The sequence below is a fragment of the Neovison vison genome, chromosome 13, assembly GCF_020171115.1.
Source record: "Neovison vison isolate M4711 chromosome 13, ASM_NN_V1, whole genome shotgun sequence".
NCBI classification, from domain to species: domain Eukaryota; kingdom Metazoa; phylum Chordata; class Mammalia; order Carnivora; family Mustelidae; genus Neogale; species Neogale vison.
In genome coordinates, this window is record NC_058103.1 from 31,895,290 (window position 1) to 31,919,236 (window position 23,947).

Below are 23,947 nucleotides of genomic sequence, written 5' to 3' on the forward strand. Positions count from 1 at the left end.
CGGAGTCCGTGTTCTCTCTCCTGTGCCACCAGGCCTTTGCCACGGAGGTCCTCCTGCTCCGAGACCGTTCCGACTGCTCCACCGGCGATTCACGCAGGCCTCCTCTCCCTCTCAATGTCGTTCCTGAAGCCTCACTGTGGGTTCCTTGCTCCCATGCGTTCCCCGAGCACCCTGTGCTTGCCTCCCGGTCCTACTGGCAACTGTGTCTTCTTGTTGAATCCTTCTCAGAATCACAAGGTCTTTATGGACTGGAAGTGACCCCTACTCCCTTTTGAACACTCAGCATTCAAGTGCCCGGTCTGTTGGAAGGGCTCTGTGTTGAGTTAATGCTGCCGAATGAGAGGTAAATGGAGAAGAGGTAGGGCTCAGCTTATATTCCATTCCACCTTCTGGATAAAATAGCATCTGTGTTCTCGTATACTTGACAGCCCTTGAAGTATCTGATGGTGGTTACCAAGAACATTCCAGATGAAGGCAAACACTCAGTTCCTTCCACATCTCTTCAAATGCTCTGGCTTCTCATCCTGTCTCCACTAGGCTCCCTCCTCTGATGGCTCTCGTATTTGTTAGGATCCCTCCATAAAGAAGGCAGTCGGAATGGGACAGGTCTTCCCTCACATTCCTACCCAACTTTAGAAAACTGGGCAAGGGGGAACATTGCAACAGAAATGAGGAGCGGAGCCCAAAATGGGAACCAGATGTTCAGGTCCCTCAGTCAGTCACACAGCACCTTACCAACTTTAGCTGGTTGTGGGTTAGGAACCCAAACCTAGTTAATTTCCCACCTGTACACTCAGCCCCGTGTGCAGACCCGTACCTCAGTGTGAGCGGGGGCAGAGCCAGATGCAGGGCTGGAGGCTGGTTCTGCCGCCGGCTAGAGCCCTGCTACAGATTAGCCACTCGGCTTCGGCTTAGAAAGTGCCTCCTCAGGGAACACCAATTCATTCAACCACACCTATTTATCCAGAACCTAGCTTCCTGGAGCTTGTATTTCAGTAGGGAAGGACAAAGTAAGGATATATATTAGAAAGCAAATTAAAAGGTGACCAGTGCTACTAAAAAAGAAATAACAGGACAAACTAAGGAGGACTGGGGCAAGGTGGGACATACTAGTTTTAAATCGGGTGGTCACAGGGGACCTAACTGAAGGAGACTTTAGATCAAGGCTAGAAGGAGGTGAGGGAGCTGGGGAAGGGCATTTTAGACATAGGGATTGGACACAAGGTACCTTATTTCTGACACTGTAAAAAACTACACTGTAGGATGCTGCCCTAACTTCTAGGCATTAGAAACAAATTTACAAACTGAACTTCTATTAGAATCTCTATTTCTAGGGTCAGGTGTTCACAGCCTCTATATATTCCTACAGCAACTCTGTCCTTGGACTGAACTCACTGTGATGGGGGGGGTCTGTTGCCTGCTTCTCTTTTCTGAGTATACTACCTCCCTAAATATTTCTTAAAAATGCTGGCAAAGCAAAGTAAAAGTCAATGAGTTAGTATTGTTTTGGACACATGGTATATTGTTTCCTTCATCTCTCTTCCTCCTTTGCATCCCTCCTTCCCTAAAGGATCTGCATATAGTGGGTGCATCTTTCCCCTGTCCTTGAAAGCTTTTCATTACCTTTTCTGATGTTCAAATGGGGGTCAAGTCTAGTCGTCAAACAGAGAAGCAAACTGCCAAGAGATTAAGTAATGAGCCACTCACATAAGGTATCCACTAATAAAAATTTAATATCATAAAACAAATCAGAAAACAGCAAAAAAAAATTTTTTTTTTAACCATTCACAATTAACGTGGAAAGAGACAAAATTATAAGGCAGCCATCCATGGAATGATTCATGTTTACAAAGGATCCAGAAAAGGGGACATTTAAAAATCGCTCTTCAGGCTACTGAACCAGGGGAACTGCAGTTTTATCCCATGAGACTTCCAACTTGATAGAAGATGCTATCAGAAAACAAATCAAAGCCAATTTCCTTCCGTTTGGCTGAGCACATCTAGAGAATTCCCAATGGTTGTCTAGTCCTTTCCTACAAGTCACAAATTTCCTTCAAGTCTCCTGGGGTGAATCTAGATGTCTCAGGTACAGGGCAGAGGGTGGGCTCCATCACTGGTTTTAATGTCATAGCATCTTCAACAGTGCTCCTGGGATCATTCTGTTTTGAGTAGAACTTTTCTAATGGAAGGATGGTTCTCTTATAGATCACCTTCCATTGCAGCAGTCTGGGAGAATCTGGTCACTATTCTCATCTCTTAAGAAGCCCAGAGGACCTGTAGGCAAGAACATTTTCTGGTTGGTAGACAGCTCCCCTATTTAGTACCTAGCTACCATGGGTTTGAGGGGCGTAACACTCCAATGCTGGTGTGTCTTCCTAGTTCTAATCCTTGAAAAAGAGAAAAACCAGGCAGTGACACTTAGAAGTGGGCTGGTAAAAGACACAATTTCATCGTCTCCTCTCTACAAAGAACTGACCCCTCAAAATGACCACCTCTGTCCTTTCTCTAACGATTCAAAATACAGGAAACCAGACTGACTCAACTGTTTTGAATAGGGAGATAAAAAGGGGATGGAGGAAGAGAGAACACATAGCCTCTGTAGATGGAGCTGTTTCCAATTCTCTACGCTCCAGTGCAGAGCCTTTGCCTAAAGAAATCTGGCAGCAGCGTGCACAGGAAAGCAGCCAGCCCTGGAAGGGCGCTGCTTCGGGGAAGTAGGGACTGATATGCTATCCGCTGGAAAACAAGGGAGGGGAATGGACCAGTAGCATTTTCCAACTTCATTTGCCATTTAAGAGTGCATTTGGGATCTGAAGAAATCTGCCCCTACCGAGGAAATGGAGACAAACTGCAATGAAGACTAAGTCTGGTTACGAGGAAGGAGGGCCGTGCCCGTCATTATCAGCTGCATCTCTTTGGTAGCCAGTAATTCCATCTGTAATCACGGCAGCAACCTAAGACTGCCAATGTTTCCAAATGTGTGAGCGCATTAAGGCATCTACATCGAAGGAGGCAGTAAACACGAGAGGAAAACAGAACTGAAATGCGCCAGTAAGTGACCACCACTGCGGCCCCTTCTGGGACACCGCCCAGCATGAGCAAGTTTGTACCCCTGTGAAGAAGGCCTCTGCCACGCTGCTCGGTCCCCTGCCCTGGAGGTGCCTTTGAGCCCTCTGAGGTTAGTATGGCCATTTCTGCCTGCTGACCAGGAGAGAAATGAGTAGCTCCGGGGGCAGCAGCTTTAAAATCTGGGAAAGCCCACAGCTCCCGAGGGCTGACAGGCCTTAAAAGGTATGCTTGTTAACATGAGGTCCACAGGGGAAGGCAAATTTGGAGGTTTGATGGTTCAATCCTTGCCAGAGTTCAAGCTCCCCCTGCCCAGCCCCCCCAGCAATATATTCTAGCCAAACTTTTAATGATGGCAAGGCACTGCTCAGAGGCTTTGGCCGGCAGAATGAATTTCTCATCATTGCACGCAACAGGATGATAGAAAGTGCTGCTACCCAAATCAAACCAGACACTAAGATGTACTATTTATTTAACAAAATAAATTTGCAGGGAGAATCAAGGCAACCATGACATCTCAGAGAACCAGACGAAGCCCCATGATTCCTGTAAGTCAAGAGTTGTTATCAGGAAAGTCCCTCAGACTTTCCAGACTGTACCTTCTGTTGGTTTTGATATCATATGCAATGGTTGCCAGCCACTATACAAAACCATATCCTATGAATGCTACTTTGGTCTACGGCCAGCAGAGGGCTCACAAGCTCTATTTCCATAGCTGTGGACCCAGTGACAAATCTAGGAAGGAAATAAAGAAATTATAGGCATGCTGGCATGTACGTCATATAAAATATCTTACGAACTCCTAAACCCACTGCCCTGAAGAAAATAGCCTTGGTTCCCTCTTTATATAATGTGTTTTGAAATGGTATAGAAAATCAAAATAAATTAATAACATAGTATTATACACTTAGTTGATAACACAAAGTTTACAGGGATTTTGGCAAATATGGAAAAACCATCCCAGTTGGTTAAACACTTTTACTATCTCAACTGTTTAAATGACCAGAATATTAGTGATTGTGTCATCTCATATATGTATAAGTGATATTTTAAGGGCTTGACGAAGTTGCATTTGACACAAAGGTAACTTCATTGAAGGGAATGAAGAACAGAAACAGTGTTATCTTCATCAACACAGTTCAAGAAGTGGTTGTCCTGATGAGAATTCAATTCACACAGATAACTAACGTCGCCACCCGCAGTAAGCAGCAAATTATAGACAGGGAGGAGGGGCGTGGAAGAGAAGTCCAGAGAAAAGCATGGAGAAGATGAAGAGACAACAGACATGATTTCAATAAGCTTTAAATCAAGAGGCAAACGTTTCCCACTTGTCATACATCTTGACTTTCTTCACTGCTACAGGTGCTTATGTGATGCTGACCTAGCGCTCCCCAAGGGACACCAAGTATTTTGCCATAGGGACTGCTAGTGTGCTAAGATAAATATATAAAAAGAAAAAAAGAGACAACATAGGTCTTGGTAATCTTACTTTTGAAAAGATTATGATAAAGATGTCAGTTACTATCCAAATTCACTTAAAATTAACATCCTTTCATTTCAAAAGACACTTTGGGACCTGGCTGTTCTGGAAGGAAGGCCTGAGTGGGCCTGAACCTACCAGAACTTGGCTCCTCTACACGGGAGGCAGGAATTCTGCAGAGGAGACCTTGAGAGGAAATTCTCGTTGCCTCCTTCAATACTAGCTCATCTCTGTGGCTCCAGGATGGGACAGCAGTCTCTCTTTAAAGAGGCAGGTGCAAAAGGAGGTAAGTCTCTCCAGACATCCTCTTTTCAATGGACAGTTCTTGAGTAAAAAGTCAGCTTTTCATGTGCCTTGCTGTCATTTTCCTGACTCTTGCCCCAAATGAACTACAATTCTCTTTAGCATCTAAGACAGTGGGCATTATAACCTTTACTAAGGTATGTGGCAGCGATGCTAAAGCACCGGTCTCACACAGCGACAACCATATTCAAAATCAATGGACAAAGTAAGTGGCAGAGCCTCTAAACCAAGAAAGAGATTTAGCTTAATTATGGAACACTGTACTTTCATAATTACTGTTTCATTGTGAGTATGAAGTTGTCCACTTTTCCTTAAAATGAAATTCCATCTTCCCTGAGAATAGGGTTAAGAGAAACACCAAAACTCAAAATGCCAAGGGCCCTTTAAAAAAACAACACAACGGAATGTCTGTGTCCAGTCGCAGCGTGTTGTTTCCACTCTAAAAGCTTTCCATTGCTCCAGGTTTTAATCTCACCTCCCTCTGGACTCTAGGAATTTGGGCTGAGATGGGCAAGGTGAGACAAGAGACCGAGGGAGTGATCAGCTGTCCCGTGCTGGCTGTCCTCCCAGGACGGCAAACAGCCGAGGCGGAATCCGATGTTTAATGCTGGTGCCCTACTGACAGGATGAGCGGGATGAGGCAACCCAGGACCAGGGCAGCCACCTCCAGGCGGCTGAGGCCCCTCCCGCCAGTGGGGTCGGATTTGTGGCTGTGCCCCATTCCGCCCACCTCAGGGAGGACATGTACTGTGGCAACATAAAGAAATGTCCCAGCAGAGAAAAGCATGGCCACTCCAGTGGCATTGACCTCTGAAAGGGCTTCTTTACTGCTCTGTGAATCAAGAGAGAGAGAGAAAAAAGAAAAATTAAAACCAGTAAAATTCAGGGTCAGGAGAAAGTCTGATTAAAAAACAACAACAACAACAACAAAAACACCACTCAGTATCACAACTGGTGTGATATGGGACACTGGGGACAACTTGATATCAGAGCAATTTTGTTATTGATGAGAAACTTCCAAATTTAAGACTATTGATGACGTACACAACTGCTTTTTATAAGTTTTATAAACTGCTGTTTATTGCCACAAACACAACTGCATTTTCAAACAAATTTCAAGTCTGGTTGAACAGCTCTGGCATGTATTATTCTTACAATGGAACCAACGGCATTATTAATGCAGGTGTTCAATTTCACACATTCATTCATTTATTCTACTAACATTTAATGAACATCCCTATACACCAGGCTCTAGGATGGTGCTTGAGATACAGTGGTAATCCAGATGCAGTATCTACCCTCACAGAGGCTGGAAACAGCTTATAAGCTAATCCTGACACAATGAATTTCAATTTTTTCTATTACAAAAGTGGACCTATGGACTATGACAGTTAATTAATTTTTTTTTAAGATTTTAAAATTTATTTATTTGACAGATGGAGATCACAAGCAGGCAGAGAGGCAGGCAGAAAGAGAGGAGGAGGCAGGCAGAAAGAGAGGAGGAAGCAGGCTCCCTGCTGAGCAGAGAGCCCAATGCGGGGCTCCATCCCAGGGCTCTGAGATCATGACCCGAGCCGAAGGCAGCGGCTTACCCCACTGAGCCACCCAGGTGCCCCAGTTAATTAAATTTTTAAGAAGAGAATACACCATATCGTAACATGTAACCCCATGCCTCCAGAATTATACCTTCCTGTCAGAAGTTCTATGATAAACAGGGTAATACTTAAAAAGGAACTAGACATTGCTTGTTGAATGAAAGGAGAAAAGCATCGGGGGACCTGGGTGGCTCAGTGGGTTAAAGCCTCTGCCTTCAGCTCAGGTCATGATCCCAGGGTCCTGGGATAGAGTCCCGCATTGGGCTCCCTGCTCAGCGGGGAGCCTACCTCCTCCTCTCTCTCTGCCTGCCTCTCTGCCTACTTGTAATCTCTGTCAAATAAATAAATAAAAATCTTAAAAAAGAAAAAAAAGAAGAAGAAGAAGAAAAGCATCTTCAAATGATCAGAGGGGGTTTTTACAACACCTTATTTGTTAGCAATCCAAATCAATGAACCTGATGAACGGGAACTTAATCGTGTTTTAACGACCTCATTTCTCGTATTTTTTTTTTTAATACAAGTTTTACTGTATCAACTATGAATGGAATGACAGTCAGAACCAATGACCATCAGAGAGAGTATGGGGGAAAGCAGTTCCTATGAACTAGCCCTGAGTCAGCTTGGTTCTAAGATTTTCCTCCTGTGGCGGATCAGTTGACACTGAAGTACCACAGGGAGGGCTGTTAAGACCTACAGCCCCACACGTGGGTGACTCAGTCATTAAGTGTCTGTCTTCAACTTGGGTCATGATCCCACCCGGGATTGAGCCCCGAATAGGGCTCCCTGCTGGGCAGGAGGCCTGGTTCTCCCTCTCCTGCTCCCCCTGCTTGTGTTCCCTCTCTCACTGTCTCTCTCTGCCAAATAAATAAATAGAATCTTAAAAAAAAAGACTACAGCCCCAGGGGACAGAATTGCAAGGCAGGGAAAGGTCCACCTTGAACAACAGGGAAGAATGCCCAGGCTCAGAACTGACAAAGAACACATGTTACTTGAGGTCTGATGCTATGTTCAGTGCAATGATAAAGAACTGGATATTTAGTATTTGATGACTGAGAATACAGACATCTCTGCTCATCCCCTATTCTCCTCAAAACTGCTGTTTGCTTGTTCCTCACTCTTCATGCACCTGCTTAAACATTAAATTTGTACTGTTGTGACTTATTATATATCTGTCAAACAAAATTAGTGTGTTTGGTTAGGCTTCAATTAAGCTATTTTAAAGATCATATATCTGGGGACACCTGGGTGGCTCGGTCAGTTAAGTGTCTGCCTTCAGCTCAGATCATGATCCCAGGGTCCTGGGATTGAGTCTCACATTGGGCTCCTTGATCAGCAGGGAGTCTGCTTCTCCCTCTGCCTGCTGATCCCCCACTTGTGTTCTCTCTCTCTCTGACAAATAAATAAAATCTTTAAAAAATAAAAAATAAATAAAGATTTAAAAAATAAGGATCATATATCTGTGCAAATGTTTCCAGAACTGATGGGGAAGAAATTTTCAAAATAAATGAATAGGAAAAATGCTCTAAATTTATGAAGAGAATGCCATGGAATTAAGATGTTTACTTTGTACTGGCTTTTACTCTTAATTTCATCTTTATTTATTTATTTTTTTAAAGATTTTATTTGTTTATTTGACAGACAGAGATCACAAGTAGACAGAGAGGCAGGCAGAGAGAGAGAGAGGGAAGCAGGCTGCCTGTTGAGCAGAGAGCCCGATGCGGGACCCAATCCCAGGACCCTGAGATCATGACCTGAGCCGAAGGCAGTGGCTTAACCCACTGAGCCACCCAGGTGCCCCTTAATTTCATCTTTAGTTTGAATGGGTAACTTAATTGCATAATTCAACACAGAAGACCACAGGTTCTGGTAAATCACAAAAGAATTAGACACTTGTCTAGATAAGCGAGGAATGAGTCAGACTTACCTTACTTAGTCCTAAGTATGTCACCATGGACATAACTGGTGCTGCCAGTGCAAAGACAAGTAAGTGTTTTCTGATTCGATTCCGTTCTAGGCCAGCATGCATTAAGAAGGAAACCAGTCCAAAAGCAGCTGGTGCCTAGAAAAGAAAAAGTATTCCTAATTACTCTTAAAGTATGGATCACTTCTATATTACAAAGCATGTGTCATTTGACTGAATTCTCACCGAAAAAACAAAAATAAAAAAACAACCAGGCATGATAGCAAGACTGAGTTCTGCCTTTTAGGAATTAATGTTCTAAGCTGAGAAAATATCCTGCGTCTCTGTGTGTGTGTGTATGTGTGTGTTTCAGCAAGAAAAGAGTACAAGAAAACAAAGACATTTATGAAGAAAAATTACTTTAAAATATAAAAATCTCGGGGCGCTTGGGTGGCTCAGCGGGTTAAGCCTCTGCCTTCGGCTCAGGACATGATCTCAGGGTCCTGGGATCGAGCCCTGCATCGGCTCTCTGCTTGGTGCTGCTCCCTCCCCTTCTCCCTGCCTCTCTGCCTACTTGTGAACCCTCTCTCTCTCTCTCTCTGTCTCTCTGTCAAATATATAAATAATAAAACCTTAAAAAAAATAAAATAAAATGTAGAGCTCTATAGAGAATCTAAGAGTTTGTGTACATAACAGAAACGCCGGCTGTGTTCACACAAAAGCGTGTACATGCTTGTACCGCTCCAGTTATAATTGCCAAAAAACTGGGAACAACCCAAGTGTCCATCAGCAGGTGACTGTATGAACAACTGTGGTACATCCGCACCAGGGACTACTGCTGGGTGATAAAGGATCAGCGAATGATACTCAGATTCAGCGAATGATACTCAGATATCACGGACAGACCCCAGAGACGCTGGAGCGGCATCAGTAAGGTTACAGAGAGTAACGGAAACAGCGTGATACTGTAACAAGGAAAGACAGAAAAGGACAGAAAGCACAGGACAGAACCTTTTAGTGTATGAAAAGGTTGATATTATGAGTGAAAGAGGCCAGTCTCAAAAGAGTATGTACTATATGATTCCAATCATATGACATTCTCAAAAAGAGCCGTGGGGAGGCCGCTGAGTGGTTTCCATAGGTTGAGGGTGGTGGGAGGAGGTTTTGGGGTAATGTAGCTGTTCTATGTCCTGATCGTGGTTACACAGATCCATATAAGTGTTAAAAATGGTAGAATGGGGTGCCTGGGTGGCTCAGTTGGTTGGACGACTGCCTTCGGCTCAGGTCATGATCCTGGAGTCCCGGGATCGAGTCCCACATCGGGCTCCCAGCTCCACGGGGAGTCTGCTTCTCTCTCTGACCTTCTCCTCGCTCATGCTCTCTCTCACTGTCTCTCTCTCAAATAAATAAATAAAATCTTAAAAAAAAAAAAAAAGGTAGACTAACGGATTTACCATTGATAACTTAACAAAATAAAATTAAAATCTGTAAAAAAAAACAGTTTGTGTACATGACCATTAAAAAAAGTCCCTTCAAGTGAGAGTTTAAGAAAAGAGTAACAAAAAACCCTAGCTATGAACAGAGCCCGTCAATTATCTCAAATGAATGGCAATTATGAAAACAACTAAAAAAATCTTCCCGTTCCAAAAAATACCAATGACCGAGAGATTTTAATTATGAATATATTCAATATCAAATCTTCCACTAAAATTCTGCTTACCTTATGTAGCATTATTGCCACAAACACAATTAATTGGACACTAGTCTGTGAAGTAGAGGCTGCTGCTCCTAAGGCCACTCCATCCGCTAAATTTGGAAAAAAATAAAATGTAAAACAGTATAAAAACAACAACAACAGTGTAGTAGTATCATGTGTGGGCTTTAGAGTCAGGTAGAGCTGTGTGACTCTGGGAAGGTTCCTTAACTTTTCTGAACCTTAGCCTTCTCATCTCTAAAATGGGCTCAAGGAAGTATGTATTCTTGGGATTTCCATGAGGGTTAAATAACATACGTAAACAGCATAGTACCTGGCCCCAAGTATGCAATATGTCAGCTGTTAAAACAGAAATTGCAGAGATTGCAAAGTAAGCATCTCTGCATCTTGTAGATGAAAAAAACAAAAAACAAAATAAAGACTCCAACTCCACATAGGTGACTTATGCTCAAGAAGTAAATATTGGCTGAATGGGTGAACTTCTGTCAGATAAGCATGTTACACTAGAAAGGTCCAGGTGACAGCGTGTCCTCTTCCACACGCCTTGTCGGTCACAGACACCTACTGCTGGGACTGGTCTTCAGTTATGACTCTAAGGCAAGCCCAGTCAGCGATCCCGCACCATCTGCCCTCTACAGCCCACCCCTGCCTCAACAGGCACTTGGGGTTTATACTGAGCAACAGGGCTCCTCAGTACCAAAATGTCAAGGCTCTTTTCCAGATGAGGCTCTAGGGCAGAAGTTAGCACATTTTTTCCTTAAAGGGCCAGAGACAAAATATTTCAGGCTTTGCAAGGGCCATCCGCTCCCTTGCAGTCACTGCCCATTCTGCCAACACTGTGCAAAGGCAGTCACAGATAATATGTAAACAAGTGGGCATCACTGTGTTCCAAAAAACTTTATTTATAGGCACTAGAATTTGAATTGTGTGTAATTCTCATGTGCCACAAAATATTTTCCTCCATTAAAAAAATACAAAAACTGTTCTTGGCTTGCAAATCCCCGACACAGAGTCCGCCTGGCCCAGTGCTTGTGTGGGAGGACTTCATGAAGCAACCCTCCCCACAAAGGCCAGCCCAAGGGCAGTTCATGTGGATGGTCCCTGCGATGTACACACTAAGCCTCCCATGCCAGGACATAAGAGAAAGGGTCTCACCACCACCCAACCCTACCTACCTGCAGCATGGACAACCAGACCCAGGGTGGTGGTGATTTTGGAATTGCTGGGCCTTGCTGTTTCTGGATCTGAAGTACAAATAAACAAGTCAGCCACGAAGCAATGTGAAACAGAAAATGTCAGAACAAATGACCTGGAGGTAGAATTCTTTGAAAGCTCTTCAAGTTTTGATTGTATTTTCCCTATGACTGTCTTTTCTCTTTGGCTTCAAACACTTGGAAGCTTCCCCTGTCCTGAAAGAGGCGGGGCAGGAAGGGACACTTCATTAGTCCCAGCCTTCCCTGAACAGACAATATGGGACCCCCAACTGCCTCAACTGCCTTACACCTCTTAACCCTCCAGCTCTCCCTGGAAAGTGTTCGGTGGCCTCTTGGTGTGTCTCCACAGACCTATCTCGTCACTGCCCACCTACCCCTCTCCCCCAGCCGCCTGTAACTTTATCTTCATTCCAGTACCAAAATGTCTGTCATGTTTGCCCTTCTCTATTTTATTGCCACTGTCCTAACCTGAATCTGCAGCCACCTGAATGTCAATGAGCAACAGGTTCCCAGCTGGTCTCCCCCTGTTCTCGTTTCTCCCTCATCTAACTCATCTTCCACATCCTTGTTGGATTCAACTCTGAATCACCCCACTCTTCTGAAATGCCAGTTACCTGCTGCTTTTCAGATTCAGTCCACACTGGGTGCCTAATCTCTTTATTAGCTGGTATCATCGGATTCCTCACTACTCAGTCCAGTTACACCAGTTTCTTTAACACCTTCTAACAAAACCTTCTCATTGTCCTTCCCCCAAACCTCTCTTCCTTAATTCTGGGCATGAACTTAAACTTCTCAGCTCATCAATCTGAAACCTAGCCACTGTTCAAAGTCTAATTCTAGGACCACTTCCCTCAAGAAAGAATCAAAGATTATTTCCAGGTCAAAAGGTCCCCCTTGCCTAGAAACCAAGAGCTCTATGTGCACAGACTCGACATGCTACTTCAGATCTGTTCCTAGATCACACCTAAGATATATACAGCTGTTTTCACTTAAATAGGTCTTATATCCCCAGACTGACTGTAGACTACACAGAAGTGAGTTTTCCACCTCTTTCCATTTCTTTTTTACATCTTACAGAATGTAGCACAGCATTGGAAACCCAACAGCTGCTTAAAAAATCCTTATTGGAGAGGGGAAAAAATATTTCTCTGTGTCACATTAATGTTTCTGCTATAGCAGGAAATACACAAGCGAGTAAATAATGTCCAAACAACATAAAATTTAAAAATGGGGACATCAAAAAGCCAGATGAAATGACAGATGGACATTACCCAAATAAATTCCAAAGGATTTAATCTTCTGGAAAAAAACAGAACACAGAAGGAATGGTTTATAGTGGAAAAAAACATACGTAAGTGAAGTAACATGTTATCTTTTTAGTAAAAATAAAATTACCTTCTGGTTAAACACTACAAGGAAGGGACAGTAAGGCCCCTAATTGGTTGGAGACACCAAATATTTCAGTGTAGCCCCAAACTGTGAAGAGTATCATATTATACTGTGTGCTAAGCTTGTTTTGACTTTCCTTTATACAGTCTTGAGGTCTGGTTATAAATAGCATCTTAAATAAATATTAGAGGATTTTAAATTAAAACAGTTTTTACAAATCTATAGGAAAAGACCATACTTCAGCATAAATTTAATAAATGAATTTTTACTGATATTTAACAATATATAAAACCCTGTAGATAATAGGTAAAACCAAATCGTTAGATACATGAAAGCAAGCAAAAACAGTGACTTAAGAGATGGAACAGGAGGAAGAATAAAGGAACACAAGCTATTTTTAATTCTTTGTATAGGATTATAGGGCACCAGTGGGCCTTTAAATGCATTTAAAATTGAAACTGATGAGAATCATGAAAATGTCATAAATGCCACTGGGAGCAACTATGTAATCCAGTTGGAATCAAACACCACCCCACCAGAGGGTGCTTCTCATTTGCTATTTAGTAAAAGCACGCAAATAAAATCATTTATCCCTAAATCAATTTCCCAATACATGTAAGACTGTTGAAAAAGAAAAAGTGTATGGAAAAATACTGAAAAGAAATAGTATGTGCGGGGTGCCTGGGTGGCTCAGTGGGTTAAGCCGCTGCCTTTGGCTCGGGTCATGATCCCAGGGTCCTGGGATTGAGCCCCGCATCGGGCTCTCTGCTCAGCGGGGAGCCTGCTCCCTCTTCTCTCTCTGCCTGCCTCTCTGCCTGCTTGTCATCTCTCTCTGCCAAATAAATAAATTAAAAAAAAATAAAACAACAAAAAGGAAATAATATGGGCAAGGAGATTAACAAAACAAAAAGTACCCTTGGACTAAAAAGGCTAATTAAGTTCAATGAATTTGGAAAAAAAAAAAAACAAATAAAACCATTTATTTAGAAATAATTTCAAATCTTTCAAATAAAAGTTTGAAGTCATCTCTCAAATCTTCAGAAAAGTTTCAAGAATGTTCAAAAAGGGCGCCTGGGTGGCTCAGTGGGTTAAGCCGCTGCCTTCGGCTCAGGTCATGATCTCAGGGTCCTGGGATCGAGTCCCGCATCGGGCTCTCTGCTCAGCAGGGAGCCTGCTTCCTCCTCTCTCTCTCTGCCTGCCTCTCTGCCTACTTGTGATCTCTCTCTCTGTCAAATAAATTAAAAAAAAAAAATGTTCAAAAAACATTCATTACTTATTTCTCAGAATGACCTACTATCTAACATTTTGCCCCATTTGCTTCATTATTTGTGCTCATGTTCTTTCTATATCCAAACGACACACACACACACACACACTTTTTTCAAAGTAAGTTGCATACATGAAAACTCTTTACCCCCAGATATTTCAAAGTGTATTTCCTAAGAGAAAGGATATTATCTTACATAATCACATTACAATGATCAACTTCAGTAAATTTAATATTCATACTTTTTTTCCTCATTTCTCTTGCATATTTTAATTTTGTTAACTGTCCAGGAATGTCTTTCAGAGCATTTTTCCTTCCCAGGAAGGATCCAGTCTGGGGTCATATACGCACTTAGTTGTATCTTTTTAGTCCCCTTTAATCTGGAGCATTTTCTTTGCCTTCGATTTTGCAACACTGGTATCTCTGAAGAATACATGTCCCTTTCTGAGCCCTTCTTGTTTTTTAATAGAATGATCCATTCCAGGGCACCTGGGTGGCTCAGGTCATGATCCCAGGATCCTGGGATGGAGTCCCACGTCACACTCCCTCCTCAGTAAGGAGCCTGCTTCTCCCTCTCCTGCACCCCCTGTTTGTGCTCTTTCTCTGTCAAATACATAAAATCTTAAAAAAAAAAGAAAGAAAAGAAAAGAATGATCCTTTCCTTTTGGGTTTGTCTGATGCGGCCTGAGATTATGCATCCTCAGATGGAATACCACACAGGTGCTGCTTCTCAGGATGTCCAGAGGCACAGAATCTATGTCTATCTGCTGCTCGCTAGTACAGTGTATTTCGGATTATATCCTGGAAATTGTGAATGTCATTTTGTGGATACTCTGGATTCAATTATATGCCTCCAAAGAGTGTCCACTTTGTGTTTTGTCTGAAGTCACTTGGTTTGGCTTAAACTGCCAAGTCTGTCTTTCGGGCAGCTGCCTGAATCCCAGGTCAGTTCTTTCCTCTTTAGCTGAGTCTGCCTGCAAAAGAATGGTTCGAGGCTCAGCCAGACGTCGGTTTGTACATAAAATCTGGGGCTGTGTTTCTCTGTATCTCGCCTTTCTAAGATTCTCCCCTCAATTTCCAGTGGCTGTAGCTACCTGACCTCTAGTTCCTTAGGCCAGAGAGACCGAGTTTTCTATCAGTTTTAGCTACCCTAACTGGGAGTTGACTGCTTAAAAGCAGTAAAAACAGAAATTTACCCTATTCTAAGGGTTGACGCCCCTTCAGAATTTTCCTGCTTTAGGCCACTCCCTAGTGTCTTTTCATAGAGGTTTTTAAAAATTTTCCCAGTTATCTGTGGGGAGGCTGATCTGATAGGCACTTATTTGCCCACATTGCAAACAGACACCGATGACTTTAACCTTGATCATCTGGTCAAGTATACTACTGGATTTCTTTATTTCATTATTCCTTTTTCCCTTGCAACTAATAAACAAATCAAAATTTACTCCCTAGGTTTAACATTTGTTGACTCTAGCACGTGCCAATTTTTACCACGAAGCTTGCAAAAAGGATTTTCTCCTGCCAGCCCTCTTTCTATACTTATAAGTTGGCATTTAGCAACCCACTGGAAGCAAGTGTTCTCCCTCCTCCTCTTCTCTCTCACATGAATGTGCTCAGTGCTTCCCATTTTCTCAATGGTTTTTGTTTTATTACTGTTCGTAATTATTTTTGGTGCTCAAACTGTCTTAGATCTGGCCAGCGGGAACCGCTTCAAGCTGGTTCTAAACTCTGTGACAAGCTTCCATTTTTTCCCTTCCTTCCTACTTTTTTTTTTGAGCACTAGATGTTCCAAGCTCAGTTTGTACTTACCCTGCCCCTCTCCTGGAATCAGCCATTTCTCTGAAGAGCACTGGTATGCTCATTGCTACTGGGGTGTCTTTACTTCTAGGCCCTCTCTGCAGACAGAGCTAGGACATACATACATGTATACATAAACACACACGTATATATGTACACATATACACACATATACACACATACATTTTAGAAATCATGAGTCCAATAGCTCCAATTCCAGTCCATCCCCATAGGGGTTCTTTCTTGTCTTCCCCCATTCCATATTTGCATGTCCCCTCTTCCACAGTAAGAACTCTGTTTCCACCAACGGCGACACACTTACTCAAGTGAAAGTAACACTTGCTTAATCCTAGAATACACCTAAAACAGCTTCAGAATTGTTTTCACCTGTACTTTCACAAAAAGCAAAGCCTACTAAAAAGAGTTCAGTAATTTTTTATGCTTCTCCTCCAACTCCATTCAAAACTAAAACTATATAGTCAAATACTATATTCATATGTCATCTGAGTTTTTTCTTAAATCCCCTTCAGTGTGATTGTGTTATTCATTTGAATTACAGTTCACCTGCTTCAGTTAACCTTGTTGATTTCATTTTACTTTTTGAATACGGGAAATTGCAGCATGTTTCCAAAAGTCATCCAGTCATTTGACTGGACATCAAAGAGGCATGCCCAGGGAAGTGCCATGCCCTCCTGAAACTCTTCTACCCCATCCTACCCACCTCTTACAGGTAACTCTGTTGTCTAGCTGAGCTTTCGGTATCCTTTCTGTAAAAATAAGCAGATGTATGTGTTTTAGTCCCCCTCTTTCTTAGACAAAATGTAGTATATGATAGATACTAATTTACATTTTGGCTCCCTCCCGCCTTAAAAATATCTCCTAGAAATCTCTCCCTATCAATTCACAAAGAACTGATTCTTCATCCTTTTTCAGGGCCACCTGTAAAATTCCATTCTATGCACACATCACACTTCATTCAACCAATGTCCATGACTGGACATTTAAGTGGTTTTACAATGATAAGTAATGCTGTACGAAATCACCTCATGCATGTGTATTTTCCTATTGGAGCTGCATTATCAGAATAAATTCTCAGAAGTGTCATTTTTGGCATTGAAGGATAGATACAAACGTAATCTTGTTTGATATGGCCAAATTCCCCTCTGCAGTGGCCGTACAATTTTGTACTCTCATAGCAATAGGTGAAGGTATGTTTCACTGTAGCTTTGATAACAGAGTATATTCTCAAGCTTTTGAATTTTTGCCTTACAGGTTCGAAGTGGCATTTCAGCAGAGTTTTGATGTACATTCTTAAGTGAAGTTACACATCTTTTCATATGTTTAAGGACTACTTTAATTACCTTTTTATGAATTATCTGTTCATGTCTTTTGCCTGCTTTTTCACAGATTTTTTTTTTTTTTTGTAGACCATGCATTCTTAACCTAGGGTCCACACAGAAGAACACAGGTGCAATGCAGGGGGTGCCTGAGACCCTGACTCAGAAAAAAAGTGCATTTTAATTTTTACTAACCTCTAAGTGAAACTCACCACTTCCTTGGATTATGGGTACAGACCATAAACTGCAAATATGGGCACCACCTATACTTCACTGCCAGGAGTACTCCGATTACTTCATGTTATTTTACAGCCGTGGATATCTTCCTATCATTGCTTCCACTCATCACTACTTTAAAGGCATATAAAGTGCCACCACACTGCACGATGACAGTCTCTGTGTTTGCAGATGCTCACGTGACGAAGCTGGACACTTCTCAGGCAACTCTGCACACAGTCATTCAGCTACTAAACAGCAGGAGTCAGGGGATCTCTCACTGGACGGACACCTCTATGCTGCTCTCCAGCAGTGCCTGTCCGCAAAGTTCTGTCAGTGTATTTGAAAAGAGATTATCTATAAACCCCTCTATAAACTCTAGGGGAGTTTGATGCAACTCTTCCAAATTTATTCTATCATGGTGGCATTAATGTTGTATCAAGGATTAGAATCTTTATTTTTTAAATAATATAAGCCATATTAAAGATGCTGACCCAGCCAAAGATGGAGTCATTGATCTTTTTAAAAAATTTTTTAATTTAAATTCCATTTAGTTAACATATAGTTTATTATTAGTTGCAGGGGTAGAACTTAGTGATTCATCAGTTGTATAAAACACCCAGTGTGCACTAGGTGTGGTGAAAAAATAATGAATACTGTTTTTCTGAAAATAAATAAATTGGAAAAAAAAAAAAACACCCAGTGCTCATTACATCACATGCCTTCCTTAATGCCCACCAATTACCCCATGCCCCCACCCACTGCCCCTCTAGCAAACCTCACTTTGTTTCCTATAAAGAGTTTTTTATGGTTTGCCTCCCTCTCTGTTTTTGTCTTATTTTTCCTTCCCTTCCCCTATGTTCACCTGTCTTGTTTCCTAATGAATTAATTGATCTCAATACAAAAAAGTTACTGTATCTGGGGGTGCCTTGCTGGTTCAGTTGGTGGAACATGTGATTTCTTGGGGTCACGGGCTCGAGCCCCATGATGGGTGTAGAGTTTACTTTATTTATTTATTTAAGATTTTTATTTATTTATTTGACGGAAAGAGACACAGCAAGAGAGGGAACACAAGCAGGGGGAGTGAGAGAGGGAGAAGCAGGCTTCCCGCCAACCAGGAGCCCGATGAAGGGCTCAATCCCAGGACCTTGGGATCATGACCTGAGCCGAAGGCAGACGCTTAACAACTGAGCAACTCAGGTGCCCCTAGAGTTTACTTTAAAAATAAATAAATAAGTAATTAATTTAAAAAATTTTTTTCTAAAGTTACTATGCCTGGAGTTAAATTTTAAGTCTTGGAGAATTGTAGTTGTAGTTGAGGAAGTGTATCTTTCCTTGGAAAGCAAGGTATGAATGTGTTTAAGTGTATTTGTAAGAAAATATCTTCCTGAAGCAAGAATTTCTATACTAGTAACCATCAAAACAAAAAACCAGATCAACTGGATGTTCAACTTGACACTCTGTTGCCTTGTTGAATCCCCTCTCACAATTTTGTTTTTAGCCAAGCTAAGCAATAAAAGCTATCTGTCATGCTGCTGTCCTAAAAAAATAAAATTTAACTCCACCTTGCATATGATTTAAATATATTACTTGATTAATTAATGCATCAATAAAGAAGACATACATTACTGTATCATAAATTTGTTTTTAATGTTTTGGAACTATATTTCAACATAATCAGGTTTTCTCTGTAATCCAACACATTATGGTTTACATGTTTAAAAATATGATTCCAATAAAAGGTCCACAGGCTTCAGAATGCCTAAGGGCTCCACGGCACAAAAAAGGTTAAGAATTTCTGCCCCCCTCAATAAAAGAATTTCTGCCCTAGACTCAACAAAATGAGACAGCTTTGAAATAAGCATGGTAATAACCCAGCGAACACTCTCTTGTGCCACATGTCACAACTCACCAACTCCCCCAACTGAATAAAATGTTCACTAGTACCCAAGAAAGACAAGAGTTTTTGGCACTAAAGAAGGCCACTGATACATATTGAATTATTCAATCATCTGTGACTTTCTAAACTGTAAATTTATTGTACTGCCCAGACAGCCTTGGGACCACTTACCGTCAGTAGAATGTACATGGGAGCTGCCAATCTGGTCTACCAGCAACATGAAAACGAAGCCCAGTACAAGGGAAACGCCAATGTAGGCATGCAGCTGTGTGTGGTCATGGCTGTGCTCATGTTCATGGGCAACTGGTATTTCTGCTGCTTTGTCTGATGCAATCACATTCTGTGTTTCACTCACTTGGTGGTGTTTACCTAGAAGAGAATGAACCACGAAGAGAAAAAGTTTTCCTCCTCGGAACTTTTTTTTTTTTTTAATATTTTATTTATTTATTTGACAGAGAGAGAGTGATCATAAGTAGGCAGAGAGACAGGCAGAGAGAGAGGGGGGAGCAGGCTCCCCGCTGAGCAGAGAGCCCGATGTGGGGCTCGATCCCAGGACCCTGAGATCATGACCCGAGCTGAAGGCAGAGGCCCAACCCACTGAGCCACCCAGGTGCCCCTCCTCCTCAGAACATTTTTATAGATGCTCCCATTCTTCTGTATTTCAAGCTCTACTTACTTTACTGCAAAGACATCTACTTCCTATATTACAAACCAGCCAATCATAAACTCTTTTTGACATGCAGATTTTTTTTTTCAAGATTTTTCTTATTTGACACAGACAGAGAGACAGCACATGCAGAGGGAGCAACAGGAAGAGGGAGAAGGACAGGGGATGGGAAGCAGGTTCCCACTGGGCAGGGAGCCCAATGTGGGGCTCAATCCCAGGACCCTGGGACATGACCTGAGCTGAAGGAAGATGCTTCAACTGGGCCACCCAGGTATCAGGCATGTAGATGTTTTAACTGCCTATTACTCTCAAAACTTGGAAGTGGAAGAAAATCACGGAACAAGAAAGCAGTCATATTCCCAAGTGATATCATCCTCAGATCCTTCTTTTTGGCTAAGAAATTTGTGCCAATATCATCAAGAAACTACAGTAAGTTTTGTTCTGATAAAGACAGGCAAATGAAGAGCAGTAGTAATGAAAATAGTTTCAACCAAATTCATCTAGTTTTAGACCTCAATTGATTTAGAAATTGCAAATAAAGAGCAAACTGAGTATAAAACTAGCTTTAAAAAATATCAGGAGGGGAGCCGCCTGGGTGGCTCAGTTAAGTGTCTGCCTTCAGCTTCGGTCATGATCTCTAGGTCCTGGAATCAATCCTGAGTCTGGCTCCCGGCTCAGCGGGGAATCCTGCTTCTCCCTCTCCCTCTGTGTCTCTCCCCTGCACGTGCTCTCTCTCTCAAATGAATAAATAAAATCTTAAAAACATATACCAGTAGGCAATCACTAACTAAAAACCAAAAGGGCAGAGCAGTTTAAGAGACACAGCTTTCCATCTAAATTCAGTTCTAGAAATATAATTGCTGGGATACTCTGAATTATAGGAAGTGACACTTGGCCAAATAACACTTCTGGTTTATTATACTCACATATGACACTCAAAGCATAAATACCTCAATGCCAGAATCCTGATCTTCGCTGTATTTAATGAAGAGAGGCTAACATAATGGGTATTTCTCATTTACAATCAAATTAAGCATTTTTACCTTTGATCAAAGAAATCACACAAGCTTGTAATATTTTAGACCCTCCCTTATTCCTTTAAAAGATATTTTTGAGGGGCACAAAGCACATGCCATGTGAAATTTTAAAAAAACAAACAAAAAAAAACAACTATATCTTCTCCTAATTCCTGATTTTGTTTTCATAGCCATTTTTTAATCTTTTTAAAAATGTGATAAAATATACATAAAATTTACTTACCATTTTAACCATTTTTAAGTGTAGAGTTCTACAGCTTTAAGTACATTCACACTGCTCTGCAACCATCACTATCATCTAGCTCTAGAACTTCTTCATCAGCCCAATGGAATTTTTTAATCTGGTCAGTTTTGTTTGTTTGTTTGTTTTTCCTAACAGTGATTTTATCTACTTGTTTTTAAATTGAATGCTCAAATCTCTCTTTTTTAATTTTTTAAAAATGTATTTATTTATTTTTAAAGATTTTATTTAATTGACAGAGAGAGAAAGAGCATACAAGCAGGAAGAGTGGGGAGAGGGAGAAGCAGGCTCTCCACTGAGCAGGGAGCCAGATACAGGGCTCAACCCCAGGACCCCGGGATCATGACCTGAGCTGAAGGCAGGACACTTAACTGACTGAGCCACCCTGACAAGCCTAAATCTATTATTTTTGTAAAAAATCAACTTTATTGAGGTATAATTTACATACAATAAGACACAATGAGCTTTCACAATGAAAAAATTCTAGTAACTACCACCAAGACACCAAAGATTTTAAAATCCCCGAAAAGTTCTCTTATGCTCCTCTGACATCAATATATCGCTCTTGGTCCCAAGCACGGACTGATGTGCTTCCTGTCCCCAGAAACACTTTTTTTTCCCTGTTCTAGGATTTTATATAACTGGAATCATACAATGCATAACTTTTATGTAAGGATTCTTTTGCTTATAGCAATGTTCTGGGATTTATCTATGCTTTGTATGTATCAGTTTGTTTTATCCTCTTTTTTTGCTGAATAATGTTCCACTGCATGGACATGTCACAATGTGTTTACCCATTCACCCACTGATGGACTTTGGGGTTATTTCCAGTTATGGTCTATTATAAATAAAGCTTCTATGAGCATTCAGGTACAAGTCTTTCTGCAGAAGGGTTAGCTATAAAAAACTGTCTTCCACAGTGATTGTACAATCTTACACACCTAACAGCAGTGTGTGACAGTACCGGTTGCTCTATACCATTGTCAACATTTGATAATATGAGGCTTTAAAATTTTAACCACTTAACAAGCTCAATCACATTATCTGCAGTTTTACTTCTTTCCAATCTTTATGCCTTTTCTTTCTTTTTCTGGCCAGGACCCCAAATACAATGTTAAACACCAGTGGCTGAGAGGAGATGGCCTAGCTTTGTTCTGAATCTTACAGGTGTCTTAACTATAGGGTATTCAAATACACCCTTTCTCAGTAAGGAAGTTCTTTCCTAGTTTGCTGTACTTTATTTTATTTTTTTTTTTTAAGATTTTATTTATTTATTTGACAGAGAGAAATCACAAGTAGATGGAGAGGCAGGCAGAGAGAGAGAGGGAAGCAGGCTCCCCGCTGAGCAGAGAGCCCGATGTGGGACTCGATCCCAGGACCCTGAGATCATGACCCGAGCCGAAGGCAGCGGCTTAATCCACTGAGCCACCCAGGCGCCCCTGCTGTACTTTATTTTAATGAAGGAGAGTTTAATTTTGTCAAACTCTTTTCTGTACTTGTTAAGGATGATCAAACAGGGCACCTGGGTGGCTCAGTGGGTTATGCCTCTGCCTTCGGCTCAGGTCATGATCTCAGGGTCCTGGGATCGAGTCCCACATCGGGCTCTTTGCTTGGCAGGGAGCCTGCTCCCTCTCTCTGCCTGCCTCTCTGCCTACTTGTGATCTCTTTCTGTCAAATAAACAAATTAAATCTTTTAAAAAAAAGATGATCAAATAGTATTTCTACATTATTCAATTAACATAATGAATTAAACTGGTTTTTGAATATTATTCCAACCCCTACTTTGTATTCCTGCATAAACTCCTATTGATCAAGACGTGTTATCCTTTTCTTATACTGCTGGATTCAGTTTGCTACAATTGGTAAAGGACTGCTGTGTGTACATTGATGAGCAGTATCTGCCTGTAACTCTTTCCCAGTAACATCTCTGAATCACACTGTACGGTATCTTAAAATGAGTTGGGGTAGGGGCACCTGAGTGGCTCAGTGGGTTAAGCCTCTGCCTTCGGCTCAGGTCATGATCCCAGGGTCCTGGGATCGAGCCCCACATTGGGCTCTCTGCTCAGCAGGGAGCCTGCTTCCCCCCACCCCTGCTGCCTGTCTCTCTGCCTACTTGTGATCTCTCTCTCTCTGTCAAATAAGTAAATAAATAAATCTTTAAAAAAAAAAAAGGATAAAAAAAAATGAGTTGGGGTGTTCCTCCAAGAGACGGACAGAAAGGACTTCCTTCAGCCAATACATTTCCATTTTATTGATTTAAAAAAGGTCTATGACTATCAACAGTTATTCTGATGTTAAGTAGTATTTTTAAGTTACTGAAATAAGATTTATGATGTTTTTTAAACTTTTTTTTTAAAGATTTTATTTATTTATTTGACAGACAGAGATCACAAGTAGGCAGAGAGGCAGGCAGAGAGAGAGAGAGGAGGAAGCAGGCTCCCCGCCGAGCAGAGAGCCTGATGCGGGACTCGATCCTAGGACCCTGAGATCATGACCTGAGCTGAAGGCAGAGGCTTAACCCACTGAGCCACCCAGGTGCCCCTGAACTTTTTTTTTTTTTTTAAGATTTTATTTATTTATCGGGGGAGGGGGAGAGCAAGCACAGGCAGACAGAATGGCTGGCAGAGGCAGAGGGAGAAGCTGGCTCCCTGCCGAGCAAGGAGCCCAATGTGGGACTCGATCCCAGGACGCTGGGATCATGACCTGAGCCGAAGGCAGCTGCTTAACCAACTGAGCCACCCAGGCGTCCCTGTTTATTAAACTTTTAAGACCGTGACCTATATAGTAAAAAATAAATTTTATATACATGAAAAACTAAATACAA

General features: G+C 41.7%; 1 protein-coding gene across 1 annotated transcript in view; it reads right to left on the reverse strand.

The window, feature by feature from the left end:
- Positions 1-1,715: 1,715 nt before the first annotated feature.
- SLC39A9 (solute carrier family 39 member 9) overlaps positions 1,716-23,947 on the reverse strand; it is a 64,961-nt gene continuing 42,729 nt past the window's right edge. Inside the window, exons 3-7 of the mRNA XM_044232305.1 lie at positions 19,350-19,547; positions 11,234-11,302; positions 10,065-10,150; positions 8,369-8,503; positions 1,716-5,681 (exon numbers count right to left, since the gene is read on the reverse strand). Of these exons, the coding sequence (XP_044088240.1) occupies positions 5,451-5,681; positions 8,369-8,503; positions 10,065-10,150; positions 11,234-11,302; positions 19,350-19,547 (719 nt within the window). The 3' untranslated portion in view covers positions 1,716-5,450. The remainder of the gene's footprint in view (positions 5,682-8,368; positions 8,504-10,064; positions 10,151-11,233; positions 11,303-19,349; positions 19,548-23,947) is intronic.